General features: G+C 36.0%; 1 protein-coding gene across 4 annotated transcripts; it reads left to right on the top strand.

The window, feature by feature from the left end:
- Positions 1-3,337: 3,337 nt before the first annotated feature.
- On the top strand, positions 3,338-14,107 carry LOC135651870 (RNA polymerase sigma factor sigD, chloroplastic-like). Of its 4 annotated transcripts, none has more exons than XM_065172440.1 (5): positions 3,338-3,953; positions 4,497-4,718; positions 13,206-13,385; positions 13,465-13,632; positions 13,739-14,107. In XM_065172440.1, exons 1-5 carry the CDS (start codon positions 3,387-3,389, stop codon positions 14,018-14,020), a joined length of 1,419 nt encoding a protein of 472 aa, XP_065028512.1. In that variant the 5' UTR covers positions 3,338-3,386; the 3' UTR covers positions 14,021-14,107. The 4 variants fall into 4 exon arrangements, with proteins under 4 accessions (XP_065028512.1, XP_065028504.1, XP_065028528.1 ...); XM_065172432.1 differs by having other exon boundaries at positions 3,339-3,953; positions 13,465-13,659; XM_065172456.1 differs by having other exon boundaries at positions 3,339-3,953; positions 13,465-13,606; positions 13,739-13,836.
- The last annotated feature ends 5,891 nt before the right edge of the window (positions 14,108-19,998 follow it).

Raw genomic sequence — 19,998 nt, 5'->3', positions numbered from 1 at the left:
CATTATTATGATCTCATCATGATCCAATTCTCATTGCATAGATCCAAGGACATTATAATATATGCAACAAGCAACATAAATTGAGAATATGTCAATAATAATAATAAGCAAAAAGACTACATAGCATGTCATACGTGTCATTACTCACGTGATTGGCTTGTAGGGCACCTATGACTAGCAATCTCTCGTTGGACCTAAAGCCAATTACATATATGTACAATTCCCATCAAACCCCGGTGACTCTCAAATACGATCTGAGATAATGGCTTTGTTAGTGGATCTGTGATGTTATCTTTAGATAAAACTCTTTTCACTACTATATATTTATGGGCCACAATCTCTCTAATCAGATAGAATCTCATCAGAATATTTTTAGACTTCTAATGAGACATGGGTTCCTTTGCTTGAGCAATCACCCTGTTGTTGTCGCAATATAAGAGAATCAACTCCTCACCGCCTAGTACGACTCACAGATCTATGATGAACTTATTCATTTAGATTCCCTCCTTTGCTACTTCTATCGTAGTAATGTACTCTGCCTCTGTGGTCAAGTCAGCAATGGTATCTTGCTTGGAATTCTTCTAGCAAACTGCTCTTCCATTCACGGTGAATACATATCTTAAGTTAGACTTGCTATCATCAACATCAGACTAGAAACTCGAGTCCATGTAGCCTTCAATCTTAAGGCTTGTTTTTTCATATACCGGTAAAAGCTCATTAGTCCTTCTCAATTACTTAATGATATACTTTACTACCTACTAGTGTTTTAAACCTAGATCTGCTTGATATCTACTAGTAACACTTAGAGCATGCACTACATCAAGCCTGACATATAGCATAATATACATGATAGATCCTATCATTGAGGCATAAGGTATCCTATCCATGTTTGCCCTTTCTATAGGAGTCTTTGGGGGCATACTTCTAATAAGACCTGTGCTAGTCATATATGCCATACAAGTCAATCACATGAGTGATGATACATATGATACACACTCTTTTTGCTTATTATTTATTTAATGTTTTTCTCACTTTATATTGCCTATTGAATATATTGTGATATCCATATATTTGTGCGATGAGAATCGATAATGAGACAGATTCATCTTTAAACACAAACCCTAAATAATCTTGGTCGTAAGTTACTCAAGAAAGATATTGAGATAACCAGATAGATTGGCGTGCTATATACCTGTTCATATGATGGATAGATTGATGTGCTAGCACGATCGATTATCGGGAGTGGCAACCAGCCTTACGAGGGCAATTAAGTGTTGATAGAGGATAATCTACTCTCGGTATCATGATAGAAATATCTCAAGTATTCTTGCTCAGGTAAATCCCTAGCTAGGGTCATTCGGATTGAGAGAGAATGAGTTCTCTGAGAGAATCCGATTAGAGCGAGACTCAAGTAGATTTTGTATGGGCCTGACAGTACCATGCTAGTATATGGTCTCTGGAATATTAGATGGATGAGGGACTATAGATACATAGTAACTGAGGACAGATAAGTCCAATAGATTGGATTCTCCTGTATCGTTTGGGGAGTACGACGTAGTGGCCTAGTATATCCGTAGTCGATGAGTCGAGTGAATCATTATAGAGATAATAATTCATTGAGTTAGAAGGAGTTCTGATATATATGACTCATGGCCAACTTGATATTGGGCTTAGAGGGTCATGCATATATGGTAGGTGTTGCGACAAGTAGAGATTTGATGGAGCCCCTATCTTATTGGATATCCAATAAGCCCTTGAATTATTGGATCTTATAAATAAGATCCAATAAGAGCGAATGAGAGATTATTTGGTAGAGATCCACTAATCTAAGAGGCTTGGGTAGTTGGATGGAGATATAGTACCCAATAGGGCAGAATCTATTAGGGTTAAGTTGATAGAGACATCTATAAATAGGAGGGAACCAAAGGGGCATGGGCTAGACCCTTTTGGCTGTCATCTCCTATACTCTTCTCTCTCTCTTCTCCTCAAGCAACAGTCCCACTTTGGGATGTGTGGACAACAAGAAGGGTCGACCCCTTCTTGATCACATGGTGCATGTGGAGAGGAGGATCGTACAGTGATTTAAGGAGAGTCTTCGCTGTATCTATTGTGTTAATCACCGCTAGAGAGAAGAACAGTTGACTTCCTTCCTCATCTCCCATAAATCTATAGGATTTTAGAGATATATGATTTTCCTAGGTAATATATCTTTTATATAAACGTAGTTTTCGGTTTTATGGATTTTTGCGCATCAATCTTCGTACGACGATGAGAAACTTTAACTATAGGAAATTTAAAATTTTGTTTTATGTTCTTTCGCTACACATATGACGCTACCCTAGGTTTCCCAACAATGAGCACCTGTACTATATCTCTAGTGTCTCCACACAAGCAGCTATGAGACTAGTTACCTCCATCATATGAATGAGTATATAGTACACTAGTCTATCCGGCTATCTCGATGTCCCTCTCGAGTACCTATGACCAGAAATATTTATGATCTTTATTTATAGGTGAATTGGTCTCATTATCATGATCTCATCATGATCCAATTCCTATTATGCAGATCCAAGGATATCACAATATATGCAATAAGCAACATAAAATAAGAATATACGAATAATAATAATAAATAAAAATATTGTGTAGCATGTCACATGTGTCATCACTCACATGATTGGTTTGTAGAGCACCTATCATTAATAATAATAAGCTGATAAACACTAAAGTGAATGAGAATTTACCGTGGGTGATTGGGTTTTCCTTCATCTTCAGCCCTTCAAGTAAACTTCCATAAAGGTTTGGTCTTCTATGAAACTGTCTCCTCAATTTTTGAGTCTTATAAAGTATTAGAATGTATTGGGTCAGTTGTCTACCGTCTGGATTTGTCGCCTAGCTCCAAGATACACATGGTTTTTCATGTTTCCTGCTTTAAAAAGAAGTTTGGTGAAGATGAGATAGTGTGACACCATTAGTCGGAGATATCTACTGTTAGTGAAGTTCAAGTTCAATCGTAAGCCATCCTATGATTGAAGTGCTAGAGCATGGGCTAACTTACTAAAGGAAAATACAACTTGGGAGTCTTACAAGATGTTAGATAAGGCTGAATTTAAGGGGGAAGAAATGTTAGAATCCCTTTAATTATCTTAGTCCTAAACTAATATGAGAATGGAGAACATTTCTCAAAGAAAATTAAAAAATATATCTTTTTAAAAAAAATTATGCAATAAAAACAGATTTTTATAGAAAATTCACATTTATGTAATTGAGTTGGGATAACCTTATCTACTTTAAATGTGAACAAGTGGCGTGAATGCTCTCCGTGAACAAGAGATATCCCGCTACAAAAACCCACGCCGTCAGCCAGCCTCCCTTTCATCCGGCTAATGATAATGTGTGCATGCTCCGTGAACACTTCTTCCGGCGCACCCACAACCCTGTCACTCCCAACCCACCGTGTCATGCTCTCGAAGGCCTCATCATCATCAGCTCAGGCGTCACAACCCACCACCGTCATCTCCTCACCTCCATCAAATTATTGTTCCTCGCATGGTTCCAGAGTAATTTCCAGGACTCCGACGACGATCACTGCCATGAAAGACGCGGTCGATCTCTCACGGGCGGCCGCGCAAGTTGCCAAGGAAGCAGTGTCTTCAGCGACAGCTTTCGAGGAGATAACGCCAGTGCAGTCTGGACGCGAACTGCTGCTGCTGCTGCGAAGGAAAGAAGAAGACTCCGATGAAAGACGTTGTGGGGACAACGCAATGACCGAGCGGCGGAGGCGTCGGAGGAGGAGGAGGAGCAAGGCTGCTGGGTTGTCAGGCGTTGACGACGACAGTGAGGAGGATGGGATTGCGAGCAGGTTTCTCTTAGGTAAAACATGCTCTTCGAGATCGGAGCGATCAAAATATCTTACATCCCGACAAGAAGCCGAGTTCTCTCGCTATCTCAAAGTAGGAATCATCTTCTATCCCAATTTGCATTTCGTTTCCAGTTTAGAAACTTGATTGTGTTCATCTTCTAATCTCAATTTGTAGATCGATTCCAGTTTTCAATCTTGAATGTGTTTGATTCGAATAAAAAGAACACTGAACTCACCGTCTTAGCAACCAAATCGAAGGATACATGCAAGAAGAAGTCATCAAAATTAGCTTTGTCCAAACACACCAACCAGGCTCGACTTGAACTGATCGAGCCTAAACTAAACTAACCGTGTTCTAAGCAGAGTCGAATATGAACACTGTGGAATTAGCTCGATAAAATTCATCCCATGTCTAACTAGTTTATATTCCAAGCACAACATAGGGGTGTTTAAGCTCGTCCTTTCAAATTCGAATCAAGCCTAATAAATTACAGTGCCTTCCAAAGAGATGAACTACTCTTGTTTTTTTTGTTTTGTTAATGCTTGGTTGGTGCCTTCAATGTTAATCCAATTAAAGCTTTTTTGTCTGCTCGAGCACTATACTGTTCAGTTACATCTGGAATGGTGACGCCAGGAAGAGGCCATGATGGATGCTGAAGCGCAACTGTTGAGGGGATGCAGTTCACTGGATTCAGAGAATGTTGCACAATATGGTAGGATGAAGAGAAGAAGTGAAAAGGCTTTTCTCAGGGCAAGAGAGAGTAGAGAGAGAATCACCCTGAGTTATAAGCGGCTTGTGGTCTCGATCGCAGCAACTTATCAAGGGAAAGGCCTGACCATCCAAGACCTCATCCAGGTTCGTCACAATCTTATTTAGATGATAAATTAAAGTAATTCCATAGTCTATTAACAGTGCAACCTCAAGAACTTAGTTATTCCTATTGTATGTTTCGTAATAAGATCAATTCTTATTTCTAATTAATTATGTTTGACTCGTCCACCTCACTGGAAGGAAGGTGAGCGATGCTTAAATTCTTATTTCTGAAAGTTTAGTACAAGTCTGAACTTTCAGAAATAAGATAGATAAACTCAAAGGTGAGAGATGCTTTCATTTTGTACTCATGGTTTTGACCATGATTTTTTTGTTTGAGTGCATGCTTGTTTATATGAAATTATACTAGGCCTGCGAATATAATAATTCTATATAAATTTAAGCTAGATCTTTGTGAATCCAAGTAAGATTTGTGCTGTTTGGTAAGGATTCAATCTAGATACCTACCTACTGATTCAAGCTTGATCTTCTTAGATTTAAACTAGTTGGGCTGCAAGATCTAGCCAATGTTGCCATTGATATCGTCTAAATATGTATCTACCTTTGTTTCACATGGATTGATCCCTAGCTATATAAATTTAGGCTAAACGCATGTAGATACGATCTAGGTTGTATTCAACTATGGTTTATAAGTTTTAATCATGTACTGATACTTGTTAGACAAAGCACCGGGCTATTGTACTACCATGTCCATTATCGGGACACCATGATCATGACTATTATGGTGGAAAAATATAGCTGATGCGTGATGCAACATCTCACTGCAAGTTTTTCTGATATAGAGAAACGTGCACAAGGCCTCGAGGAACCCAATGTTTTCTCAGGGCAAAGTTGGATGCCTAAGAAAACTAAATTTACACGACCTTGATAGTAGCATTTTAAATATATTGTTCGAATATGAGATTGGAGAGATAATGTTTCACTGTTTATGCTTCTTCCGGATGATTACTAGGACAATCACCATAAGTGCATAGAACACTGACGCTTGTCTATTTCATCCGATTTACCTATGGTATTAACTAATTGTTAGAATCAATTTTAGGTTAACTGAGTTGAGGCTAACTTGGGTCCAATCAGATTCTTTTTTTAAGCTGGTGTTACTCGTATATCATATCCTTGCAAAACTAAGTCAGGGGTTATCCTGACAATGCCTCTTTCGTACTTAGGTTAGAAAGTTGATTCAAACTAGTTAAATAAGTCGAATAAGAAAGATGAATTGGATTTTTTTTCTTTTGTTTTTTGGTATCTCAAGCTGCGACTCTTTTTATAGTAGGAATCCTGACAATGCCTCTTTGATACTTAAGTTAGGAAGTCAATTCGAACTAGTTAAACAAGTCAAATGAATTGGATTCTTTTTTTTTAATCGTATCTTCAGCATACTTGTGTAACTCTTTTTATACTTGTTTGTCAGTTTACTATGTCACTCATAAGAAATCATCCTGGACATATCAATTAGTGATTTGGATATGTGGTAAAGAAAGCCATAGCCAAACAAAGTATCATAAATATTGATATGTCAATCACAAGATATTGACATGTTAGTCAAGTCATATTTGTCATAACACATGCCCCCTACTTCCCCAACTGAAGAGCATTATAAAATTTGGTTAGGAAATTATAGATATCATGAGCCTTATATATGTTATATATGCCATTAATTTAACTTCAACTAAAAAATGAAATCATATATGTCAATCGCCAATCAAATCATTTTGTACTTATGCTCGTAACATCTAATGCATTTTAACTTTTATTATGATATCATAACACATGTCCTTCACTTCCCAATCCATTGAAAATCTCTCAAGCATTTTAGAAATTTGAAGAATGGTAAACATCAATCACCTATTTAAGATATGAATCGACTAAACATTGCGATCCAACCAGTTAGTTGCTAAACCTTTTTAAAAAGCTTCGAGATATCATGTTGATAAAGGCTGAGACCTTTTGGATTGCATCTATCCCTTGTTGATGTATCATGAACTGTAGGAATTCTTATGAACTTACACTGAATGCATACTTGGTCAATTTTTTTTCCAACAACATCCAATATTACTTGATAGTGGCAAACATTTACCCGAAATCAACCAAGTGTATATCGATAGTATGACTCTTTACCAATATATCATATATATGGGCCTCTATGTTTCTCTCAACTTGATGCTAGAACATTTTATTGACCATCCTTTAATAGGTGCCCCCATATTTTTAATTGATATGGCTTTTTAATAATGTCTTTCTTGGTAATGAAGGTAGTGTGTTCCTTATCCTCCAGTGTTATTTTGATCTGGTTATACCTAAAGAAAGAATCCATGAAAGTTAGCAGCTCATGTCTAGAGGTGGAGTCGAGTGTAATCGACGTATATTCTTTATTTTTCATTACTTTTCTTGACGAGGACCACATTAGCAAGCCATTATGGGTAGTGACCTTATGGATGAAGCTAGCCTACAAGAGCTTTTCAACCTCCTCTTTTATAGTAAACTGGTGGTCGGGAGCAAATCTTTGAAGTTTTTGAAAGACCATTTTATGCTCTGAGTTTATATTGAGTTGATGCTAAACCACACTAAGATCTATTTGAGGCATATCACTAGTTAACTATATGAATGTTTCTAAGTTAATGAGCTCCTTCTTCCTATCTTAGGTAAAGGTTGACTCCAATTTAACCGTGCAATCTGGTCGTTCCACGTTCAAAGGAATTTCTTCCAAGGGTTCCCCTATCATACGGTGTAGAGTTAATGGTGAGGGATATCACGGGTTCATTTGATGGATCGATAATGTTTCTTTCTTTGGAAGGGTAACTAATGTTAGTAGCATTTTTTAGATTTTCGGGGACACTTTTGGTCTCCCCTACTCTCGAATTAGTTGAGATCTTGAGTGTCATATAATAGGTCGACACAACTATTTGGATTCTATTGAGAGTAGGTCACCTAATAATGGTGTTATAAGTTGAAGAGATATCGACTACCAGAAACTTGATTTTTATAATCTTGGTATAATCACTAATCTAAAAGTTACATAAAGATTGATAATTCCTATCGGGGTGATTGACTCTCTTGTGAACCTAATGAAGGTGGAGGAGATAGACTAAAGGTCCTTAGCTAACAAGCTAATTTTTTGAAAGACATTATGATATAATATATATGTGGAGCTCCCTGTATCAATTAGAACCTTTTTAACTAATGAATTTGCAATCTTGAGAGAAACCACTAACGGATCATCGTACTCTAGATCTAGGTACTTCGTCTCTTCTTCCCTAAACACAATGGGCAAATCTCCATTGGGGTAAAACCTTTTAATTGAAGCTCTCTGGTATACATTTTTTGGGTTGAAAAACTATGGTCCCACAATCAAAACCACTTATTGTTCAATTGGGCCTCGAAATTCTGGCAAGGATTCTTAAATCCAATGGAGGAACTTTTTAAGGTATCCCTTTCTGACCAAATCTTCAATTTGCTCCTTCAAGACAACAATTTTCGATATTATGTCCATAGTCTCAATAAAATGATAATATTTAGTCATACCTCTCCTCATTGGTGGAGCCCTCAAGAGTCGAGTTGTCTTCAAGATCTTTTCTCTTGAATATGCATAAATATTTCAATGTAGGAAGTATTGAGTAGCATGAACTCTTGAGGAGGGGGCTAATCTCCTCTTGGCTTATCATATATTAGCTTTTCTACACAATTTGGATGTGAGGCTTTTCCCTCTTTTATTATTTTCTTAGCTTCACCCTTCTTTTTTCCAGTAATCACTGATTTGGCAACAATGTGATGGTTGGCTTCTTGCAATAGCTCTGAAAAAGTTATTGAGGGGCTGAATGATGACTTTGTAAAAAAACTTTAAAGGTTAGAAGCCACCAATATATGCATTTATGAGAATAGAAGAGGTCAGATATGTGACTTATCGGACATCATCATTGAACCTCCTTGTATATAGAGCTCTTTTTCTTCTTGATGCATAGTAAGGAGAGAAATGATGATTTTCTTTGGGAGGCTATAGTTGATAAAACTGTGCTCGAATTCTCTGGCTAATTGTTTGAAGGATGAGATCAACTCTAAGGGAAGTTTGACAAACCACTCATGTGTTGCTCCTCTTAAGGTTGTCAGAATAGTTTTACACATAAGGGAGTTTGTAGTCCCATAAATAGTCATTTGTGAAGTAAAGGTAACTATGTGCCCCGAAGGATTACCTTTCCCTTCGTAGACATCCAACATTTGAAGTATAAAGCTATGAGGAATTAGCTCTTTATTTATATCTTCTATCAAACAAGATCATGAATATGAATCCATTTTTGGCTACTTTCCGTGTTTTATTTTTCTACGAATGTTTACTAATTACTGGTACATTTTATGTAAGTGGTCTTAATGTTAGAATCTTAATAACACTAAGAGGAGGGTTGAATTAGTACAATTATATTTTAAATCGACTTTAAAACTCGATCGATAAATCAATATGTTTAAGAAACTCGATTGAATAAATTAAAGTTGCAAGTAAAGAGAATAAAACTAAGTCACAAGTAAAGGGCAAGTACAGAGAAACAAACTAATTTATAGTAGTTCGATCTTTTTGACCTGCATCCACTCCTAATTCTTCTTCCCTTGAGGTCACCGACTTTCACTTCCGATATTCTTTTCAATAGGCGAAAATCAACTATCCTTGTTACAACTTTCTCCTTTTTTAAGCTAAGGAGATAACCTTTATACTATCTTTTTATACAATATCTCTCACCTTCTATAACTTAGAATTATAACTAAACTTAAAAGGAGGAAGAGACTCAAACTATGCTCAAAATGAGAGTTTATAATACTTTTTAGCTTAAGAATAGATGCTCCATCAACTAAGCCTGAGTGAGATATTTATAGGCTCCAAAAAGCATAAAAAATTGAGATAAAAATTTAAATCTCCAAAATTTTAATGTACTGAGTGGTACTACTATCGATATTGGGTAGCACTACTATTGTAACCAGGCTACAAATATAGACTATAGTGATACTATCATTGGACTAGGTGGTACCACCATCGAACTCGATGGTACAACTATCCGAAAGGCTGCATAGGCGGTACCACAATTTGTTGATAAAACACAAATAATGCTTGTCAGCTAACTCAAACGGTACTACCGCTTGGGTCTGGCGATACCACTACCAAGATATGGTTTAGACCACTAGTTTAGATTTCTAACAGACCTAATTCAGCTTAGGTTCAAGCCCAATTGCTTTCTTGACAAGTTGTCATGGTTTCAACCCAATATCAACTCAAATTGACCCAAAATGAACTCGATCAAGACTTTGATAAATCAATCACACGTACAACATATTTATGAAGTTTTTAGCATGTTGTACGCTATTCTAACATGTCGTCTAATTTTTCAGCACTTCATCTGAACCTCCGGCACATCACCCTTTCCTTCGGTTTATTGCCCATTCCACTAGCATGTCGACTTTCCTATGACATCCAATTTTCTAATGCAATATCTGATCCTTCCGACATGATGCTCGAACCTTTAGCACGAAGTCTGATTTTTTGCACATTGACCAATACTTCAACTTGATGTCTAATGTTTGACACGATAATTTTTTGACATAACGTTTGACTCTATTGCTTAACAATTGGCCCTTCAATGGTCCGAGTCCATAATCAAAGTATTTCCTATATCACTTATCTCAAAAGTATATTAGTCTAATAAACTCATCAATTAGTTTCATTATTGAAATCCGAGATTCAACACTTGGGCCCAATCGGAAGGTTGATCAATTGACTCATTCACAGATTTTGGTTCTAGCAACGAGATTTGGCTTTGAGCTGCAGGTGGAGGAGGTGACTTAGGTGATGCTTGGGGTTGAGCTAGGGAGGGCTCAACTACTACGCTTAGGATGGGTATAGGTTGTGGTGTAGGAGCAAGAACAAGAGGCATACATATAGGTGGAGTTTGATAAGCTGATTACGTAATTTAAAGAAGGTATAAAGTGATGATGTAGACTATTCTCATTAGAACTTACATTTGCTTTGCTGAAATAAAGTATAGAAAGTTTATATAGGAATAACCATGGTTACTTAAGAAGGTGGTTGGGTAAATGTTGGATCTTGACAAAATTAATGAAAAATATTGGGGCTAATGCCGGCATCAAACCCTAATTCAAGATTACCGAAATTAGAGGATTCAAACCGAGAGCATTCAAAGATACTAAGGTCAGGCCATGAGGTTTAGGGATTCGAGTCCTAAGGGTTCACCTAAGATGGTCCCATAAGATTCCCTTGAGACATAACAATTAACCTTCCTTTTAGCATCAAAATATTAGGATCAATTTTGGGTTGTCGAAGCTAAAGGTCAACTCGGATCTAATTAGGTTCCTTTTCAAGCTAGTTTTGGGGGAAACTCACCAAGCTAAACTTGCCAAGTTAGACATTTGATCCCTACAAAACTAAGTTGGGCCGCTGTCCCGACAACACCCCTTTGGCGCTTAAGTTAGTATGTTAATTTGAACAAGTTAGACTAGTTGGAGGAGTTAGATTTTATTTTATTTTATATCTCAAGTGTACCCGTGCAACCCTTTTTATAGTGGTCATTAATAAAAATCAATCGCAACCACCTTTGTCGATTATGGGTTGTTGCACTTGTTTGTTATATCGATTATAACTACCCTCAATAGATGTTGAACCATTTATCAATTTACTATGTTGGTCGTATGAAGTTAGCCTAAACATATGTCAATTAGTGACCTAACCACATAGGATTTTGACATATTAATCAAATCGTATTTAACATAACACAGACAATGCTAGTCTATCACAGTTTATCATATCTCAAGTAATTTTTAAATTTTTTCTTACTTTTTTTTTTGGATTTGCCCCTTTTTAAATTTCTCAAGGGTCTATCTTTATATATTCATAATCCATAAAATACTCTACTATCCATATTTAAAAATAATATTTTTAAATAAATTTATAATATTTTTTAAAACTATTAAATTCTTTTAATGAGCAACATTTTGAGGAGGATGACAAAACTTATTCTTAATTGACTTAAAACTTCCGAATAAGATGAATAGTAGCACATCTAACAACAACATCGATAGTGGCAACACTATGGAGCTATTCAGAAATCGAGAGAAAGAGTCTGCATAGAACAATAATATTTTACTAATGTCATCCATGTAATTAATTTAAGGAAAAAAATAAGGATAGAGAAAACTTAGATAATAACTCTTCAGAATTGAGTTTTGCTGAGATCCAGTTAAAAGTGTGTCCATCATCTCATCACATCACAACAATGTTGTCTATTCATACCTACCATGTCGCCATAGTGCCTACTGGTTGGTACTGATATTGTGATTAAAATCAGAAGTAAACTTAGTAACCAAGCTATCCGGATTATAGCTTGTTTGATTTAGTAGTGACACAAATCTATCATTGTCAAAGGCCATAACAGCAGTAGACTTCATGGATTCTTCAAGATTATAATATGGATCTCCAACCAAGTGATATTGTGAAACTGTTCCACTTTTGCAGCACAAATTGTTTTGACAGCACTAATTGCCCTACTAAAAGGTGTGACTTGTTTAATTATTAAGTTCATTATTTACAATTTTTTTGATTTAATATACTTGTGATGTATGTGTAATGTATGTGCTAACTTCATGAAAATTTGAAATTCTTCACATATATATATTAAATATATGATTCATAATATAAAAAACAAATTTTGTTTCATTATCGATGTTAAAAATAAAAACAGATCAAGAACTGGTTTCTGTGGGTCCAATCAATTGTTTTAGACCTGGATTGAACTAATATAAAACAGTAAAGAAATGACTAACAACAAATATCAAAGCTAGAGCAAGATTTTAAACCTTAGTGCTTAGTGCCTGCAATCAAATTCTCTTAAATCATCAAAGAGTATATGATGATGATGATTAGTGTTTTTCAAAGAGAAAAGCCTATCTGAGTTGACATCATCACCAGCAATGTGTGTTGTTATAAATCTATTAAACTTGCCTGTGACCTCCTTTATACCCTTATTTTCTTTGTGTAAATTTAAGTTTTGTTGTTTCTTACATGAAACAAATTATATTTTTTTTTTCTAAATATTAGGAGGCATGCTCCCTTTTAATGTTTTCCCAAAATCTTTCCTCAAAAATTGGATAAATGAGCAAGAATAGAATAAAATTACAGAAATCTTATATCAAGTTCAAGTTTACCGATAGTAAATGATCATTCAGATGAGATAACTTGAACCAAATGGAAGCTAATATTCACTTGCAAATATTTAGATTTGAGCACCATGAATGAGGGACTTTAGCATACAATTTTGGCTACAGAAACTTACTATGTTGAATTGCCTTTTAAGCAGAGCAGACAGCAAGATCATACAAAGACAACCAAGGCCTGTAGCAAATCAATTGAATCAGTAAAAGGCAATAAAATTCATTACTTTTTTTTCAGAAGAACAAGAGTATGTTTTTACTGGAGATCGAACAAAGATAAAAATAAAACTAAACTTATGATCTCTGCAGAAAATTTCCCAAGTGATTGATCATACAGAACTATTTCAGGAAGGATGTATAGGACTCCTTCGAGGCACACAAAGATTTGATCATATGAAAGGATACAAACTCTCGACATATGTTTATTGGTGGATCAAGCAGGGAATTGTTAGAGCTATAGCTAACAAATCAAGACTCATCAGATTGCCGGTAAGCTAAGCGGTGATACCCTTAGTACATAGCCCCTCAAATTTGGACATGATAAATGTGCATGTAAGGATTTGTGCAGGGGAACTTGTGTGAAGCAATGAACAAGGTTGCAGAAGCTAACTCATCGTTGAGAAGACGACTAGGGAGATCGCCTACTTATGAAGAAGTAGCAGACCTCATCGACATGGATGTTTCCAACGTGCGACTTGTTTCTGAGAGAAGTAGGCCTCCAATCTCGATTGATCAAGTAGGAAAGGAGGGGCTCCGTCTCATGGTCATATTTACTGTTTATTCTTTGTGAAACAAAATAGCTTTTGCTCGCACGATTCTTTACTTGTATCCCTTGGTTTCAGGATATCATCCCTGCACAAGATGATCGTAGACCGGAGACAGTCGTCGATAGACAACTACTGTTGCAAAATTTGGAGAAAGCTCTCAAGACTTTAAGCGATAGGGAAGAGTACATCGTAAGATTGCATTATGGTTTGAACGGTGAAACTGTTCGATCATGTGATGAAATCGGTAGACTGATGAATCTGTCGAGGGAAAGAGTCCGACAAATTCATTGCGGTGCGTTAAAAAGACTCCGAGAAGATAAGAGTTTCGTCGAATATCTTCATCATAATGTTGCATAGATATTTCACAGAGGTGTCTGCAGGTTTATTATTGGAAGTAACAAAGTATGTGGAAGTGAATCGAGGAATGCGACGATGTTGTTCTTCGGACTAATGTTGGAAAATATCCCTTTTCTTATAAAATTTTAAATTACAAAATTTTGGAAAATATTCCTTTTTAAATTTTAAATCGTAAGCTTTGAAGACTTCTAAATTACAATTTTTTGGAAAATATCCCTTTTCTTATAAAATTTAAACTATAATATTATTTTTTTTTTAATTTTAAATCGTAAGCTTTGAAGACTTCTAAATTACAATTTTTTGGAAAATATCCCTTTTCTTATAAAATTTAAACTATAAAATTATTTTTTTAAAAAAAATTAAATCTGGAATTTTTGGAATTAAAATTTTTGTGGAGAAAAAGAAAACATTTATTTCCTATCTAAGGACATATGAATAAAAAAATCCAATTTTCTAAATTAAAAACATAACTTTGGATTTTCTTAATTATAAAACGATTAAAATAAAAATAAGAATTTTTAGAAACACCAACCCGAGGTATTAAATTTATTAAAATAAGAAATTTAATAGACCAGCAGCATCCTCATTTACATAAACAACGTAAAGACGAATTGGAAATGTTACTCAAGGATGCAGATAAGTATTTAGGTGGAAATCTATTTAAAATTATTGATAAGGTACTGTGATTTTTTATGGTATTTGCCGAATGCCTGTAACTTATTTTAGAGTGAAGGGGATGATCAAACCAATGTTATGGAGAGATGGAGAATCAACTTCTAAAGCTTCGAGACTCGAATGTTTCAAACTGATATTGAGATTTAGGCCCTAACTCTTCCTACATATGCATATGGGTTAAGACTTGTACATCGATTGTGTGAGTTGTAGATGCGATACTCATATTTAGATTTCAAATTGGAAGGTCAATGACAAGATCGTGTGGCTGAATATTATCTTCAACTTAAGTCTGGAAATGGAAGGATTTGATGTATTAAAAATTATATATAACGAATATATATTAAAAAAAAAGTTACTTCAAAAATCATGTGCTTTGAAAAATAAAAAAATCTAATTACCACGAATGAAAAACTAGAATATTACTTACAAGAATCAATAGATAGTAATAATATAATATGATATATTAAAAGATATATATTTTTATGATAAGTGTTAAATATTTAAAATTAAAAATAAGTTACTTGATATGATTCTCGCTTGTGTATTTAGAAAAGAATATATTAGTTTCACACATAGTAACACACATCAAAAGCCAATTAAATTTTTTAAAAATATATACTATATATTCCTCCTAAAATTAAATATAATTTTTATGAAAAATTTTGTCACTATGCCTATATAAGCTCTCTTAAGAAATATACTCATCGTAAATTAATTTGAGTTCCTGAAACATAAATCATTTAATAAAAGAAAGAAAGATAAATCTAACCACAAATAACCCAAAGTTAAATGAGTACCTAAAACAAATCTCTCTTTCTTGTAAGTATGCCTCTAAATAATAACTAAAAGCAAAAGATGGTATCTTAATTATTGGATGCTCAAAGCATATATGACTAAAGATTCTATAAACTTGTCAAAGCTCACTAGTCGATACGGAGGATACGTTAACCTCGGATACGATAATAAAAGAAAGAATCATTGGCATTGAAAATATTAGTAACAAATCAAATATCATGATTAAATTTGAATATCATGAGAGAAATACTAAATTAAGAATAAATCTATGATAGCTTTAAGAAGTGATAATATTTATACTATTAATCTTAATAATTTTTATTATGTAACTTATTTTTCAATTTTGAAAGATGATGCATGGCTTTAGCATAAGAGACTAGGACATATTAGTATAAAATTAAATTCACAAATTGCAAAGAAAGAATCTGTTGAAAGAGGATAGAAGATACAGATGGAAGAAGTCATTTTCATTAGCATGTCTCCTTTCCTATTTATACAGTTTAGGAGGGAGGATTTTCCTCGACAGAGTAATGAGATTTTCTCATATAATTAGGGAAATCTTATCTGTTATCATGCCCCCCACAAGATGGTGCTCCTATCAAGGACATCAATCTTGGATCAATGTAATACAAAAAGTTGACCAGCGAGAGGCTTCGTGAGTGAGTCGGCTAACTGATTAGCCGAATGAACTTGAGAAACTTGTAGTTGATGGCAGACAACTTGATCTCGCACAAAGTGAAAGTTGATAGCATTATGTTTCATGCGAGAGTGGAACACTAGATTAGTGCACAGATAGGTAGCTTTGACATTATCATAATATATTGTAGGGGTGGAGTTAATGTTGAGTTCCTTGAGCAGATTGGTGGCCCAATTGAGTTCTGTAGTGGCAGTGGCGATGGCACGGTATTCAACTTTAGTTGTAGACCGTGAGACTATCTTTTGTTTCTTTAAACTCTAACTGATTAGATTAGCGTCAAGGAAGAAAATATATCTTGATGTGAATGTTCTATCATCAAAGTTGCCTACCCAATCAGCATCGATAAAGGCATAAAACTGAAATGGAGAGTGTTTATGAAGAAAGAGACCATGATTGAGGGTCCCCTTAAGATATCGCAGGATTCGTTTGACCACAGACCAGTGCATAGTAGATGGCATCTACATAAACTGTGATAATTTGTTGATTGCAAATGAGATATCGGGACGAGTAAGAGCTAATTACTATAGGGAATCAACAACTTGTCGGTATTGAGTGGGTTCCGTAGTATGAGTTTCATCATATAATTTGAGAGAGCCACTAGCAAAGAGAGGAGTTGTAACCACATTTGAGTTCTACATGTTTGTTTTGGATAATAAATCTTGCATGTATTTTCTTTGTGACAGAAAGAGACAGGAAGATGTGAATGTAGTCTCTACACCCAGAAAGTAGTTCAATGATCCTAGATCTTTGAGTGAGAATCGATTTGTCGTCTGTTTGATGAACGCCTGGATTTCTACGGGGTTGTTGCCTATGACAATGATGTCATCCACATATACCAAAATATATATTGTGTCACTATGGTGTTGTCGTAAAAATAACGATGAATTAGATTTGGAGTTGAGAAAGCCAACTAAAGTCAGAAAAGAGTCAAGTTCAGTGTACCAAGCTCTTGGAGCCTAACGAAGTCCATAAATAGCTTTTCGAAGTTTGCAAACATGCCTTGGATATTAAGGATGCGTGAAACTAGGAGGTTGTTGCATGAAAACATCTTCAGTTAGAGTCCCCTGTAAAAAGGTATTATTAACGTCTAATTATTATAATTGCTAGCCCTTAGTGGTGGCCAGACTTAGGATAAGTCTGATTGTAGTGGGCTTAACAACCGGAATAAATGTTTCAGTGAAATCAACTCTAGGTATTTAATGAAATCCTTTGGCGACGAGGCATGCCTTATATTGGGCAATAGAGCCATCGGGGTTCTGCTTAATTCGAAAAACCCACTTACACCCGATGATGTTTTATGTATGATGAAATGGTGCTAGATCCCATGTTGAGTTATAGAGGAAGGCATTATATTCCTCACACGGCGGTATGCTAATGCAAAAAATTTTGGGCTTAAGTGAAGGTGGTGGGTTCAATAGTGGTGGATGAGAAATCCATGATAGCATGTAGATCAAGGACTTGACGTGGTTTGAAAATACCACTTTTGGAGCATCTAGTCATAAGATGGTTGGAGACTACGAGACCGTGAGGTTGTGTTGTTGGAAGAAGCGGTTAGAGCCATTGACACAGGTCGGGTCAGGTGGAGGTACGTCAGGGTCACTTGGCCGAGAAGGAGGTAAAGATAAGGGTTGTGATCCTGAATTAATTACCCTAATATTTGGAGAAGAAAGAAGTGGAGTAAGAATGGAGAGATTGGGCAATTGCTGAACCAGAGGAGTGGAATAGTGTGGATCACGAGAGGGGGTACTGGACGATCTCATGGAAGGCTCGTCCAATTGGATCGGAGGTATACTCTAGTGAGGAATGGTTAATAAGGTGGTTTGCATGATAGGATATGTAGGGTTTTGAAAAGGAAAGACAGACTCAACAAAAATAACGTGACGCGATATAAAAACTTTATGAGTGTGGAGATTATAGCAGTGGAAAGCATTATGTTCAAGACATTAACCTATAAAAATGCAAGGATTAGATCGTGATATTAACTTATGAGAGGCATAGGAACGCAACCATGGATAACATAGACAACCAAATACTCTAAGTTTATAAAGGTTTGGGGGGTTTGTGAAATAGTGTGTCAAAGGGGGATTGGTATTGTAGGACTGGCGTAGGCATTATATTAATATGGTAGACGGTAATTTGAAAGGCTGCTGTCCAAATGTTTGAAAGCATAGAGGCCTGATACAGAAGTGTGAGTCCAGTTTCTACTATATGCCGATGTTTAGGTTCGGCGGAGCCAACAAGTTGAGGAGTATGTGGGGGAGACTTGAAGTGTTGGATACCACAAGCTGAGAGATAGGATGTCAAGGCTTGATATTCATCTCCACTATCAGAGTAAACCGTTTTGATGGTAGACTGAAAGTGGTTTTCGACCAACTTTCAAAAAGTAGGAAAGATGGTCGAAACATCAGATTTATGGTGAAGAGGATATAACCATGTGTACTTATTGAAGTGATCGACAAAAATGACATAAAATCAGAATTTATCAAAAAGATAGGATTGGGGCAAGGCCCTAAACATCTATATAAATAATTTCAAATGGTTTAGAGGAGGAAACAGAAGATGAGCCAAAGGGCTGTCGATGACTTTTATTACTAAGACATGCATCACAATGTGTTATAGAGCTATGCGATTTAAAAATAGGAAGAGAGAAATGAGAAAGTAATTTCTGCTGAATAAGGGACGAGGGATAACTAAGACGACGATGCCACACATCAACTAGAGTTGCAACGGAAGAATGAATAGTGGGTTGGGTTATTTGTGGAGCTGGCAGCCATTCGTAAATGTTACCTCTATTCGGGCCTTGGACTAAGGATGCCCCCATGCTCAAGTCCTTAACAAGAAAGGAATCATGAAAGAATTCAATTGAAGTATTGTTATGTTTGTAAAACTGAGAAACAGAAATGAGGCTGCATTTAATATTAGAGGTACAGAAAACAGCATCGAGTGTAAATATGGTTGTATAAGAAGTAAGCGTTGTGGAACCAATATGAATTATAGGAAGGCTTTTACCGTCGCTGATGATGATATCTTCATCGCCACCATAGAGATTGTAGAGAGACAAATTTTGAAGATCAAAGATAATATGATGGGAGGCATCAGAGTCCACAATCTAGTTGGGCTAGCTAGTTGTCAGAGTAGTGAGGAGATTTGCCTGAGGCCAGTGTGACGAAGCAGGAAGGCGGGGTCGAGACCGATAAACTTTAGCGGAGTGTCCGATTTTATCACACAGTTGGCAGACGACCTGTCATTGTTGGCTTGGAGGGGCAGGATGCCAAGGCGGACGAGTATTGGAGTTGTCACTTTGCGAGAAGTTATGGTTAGAAGGATAAGGGGGGTGTTGCATGGGACCTATAGGATCAAGAATACCTTTGGTGATGTTTGGAGGGTACCGAGTGTTCTTCCTCTTAGACTTATGACTGACTTGAGCTGTGATAGTCGGTCCGGACAGTTTGTCGGCACGCTTCAAATACAACTAAAGGAGCCATCAACATAGTCGAGTAATTCGTATCCAAATAAGAGATTAAAAAATTAAGCCCACGAGGATGCATAATTGCCACCCTTTGATAACTTGAAAGGGATTAGCGTAGCAGCATTGATGGAGATAAGCCTTGTAGGAGAAGTATTGTGAGACCCTGCAGAAATAGTAGCTGGAATATTAGAAGAAAATAAGGAAGACATCCCAAACATTTTTGTCATTTTTTTTTTTTTTACTGAAGAGTGATCTTTATATAAAAGGAGGAGGCTTGTGAGAAGAGCTGCTGCTGCTACTGCGGTTGCTGTTATGGCTACTGTTATAGCGCCTGCTGCGGTA

This window comes from Musa acuminata, chromosome BXJ1-4 (assembly GCF_036884655.1).
Source record: "Musa acuminata AAA Group cultivar baxijiao chromosome BXJ1-4, Cavendish_Baxijiao_AAA, whole genome shotgun sequence".
Classification (NCBI taxonomy): Eukaryota; Viridiplantae; Streptophyta; class Magnoliopsida; order Zingiberales; family Musaceae; genus Musa; species Musa acuminata.
The sequence above is the reverse complement of the archived record's forward strand: the minus strand, read 5'-3'. Positions and strand labels throughout refer to the sequence as shown.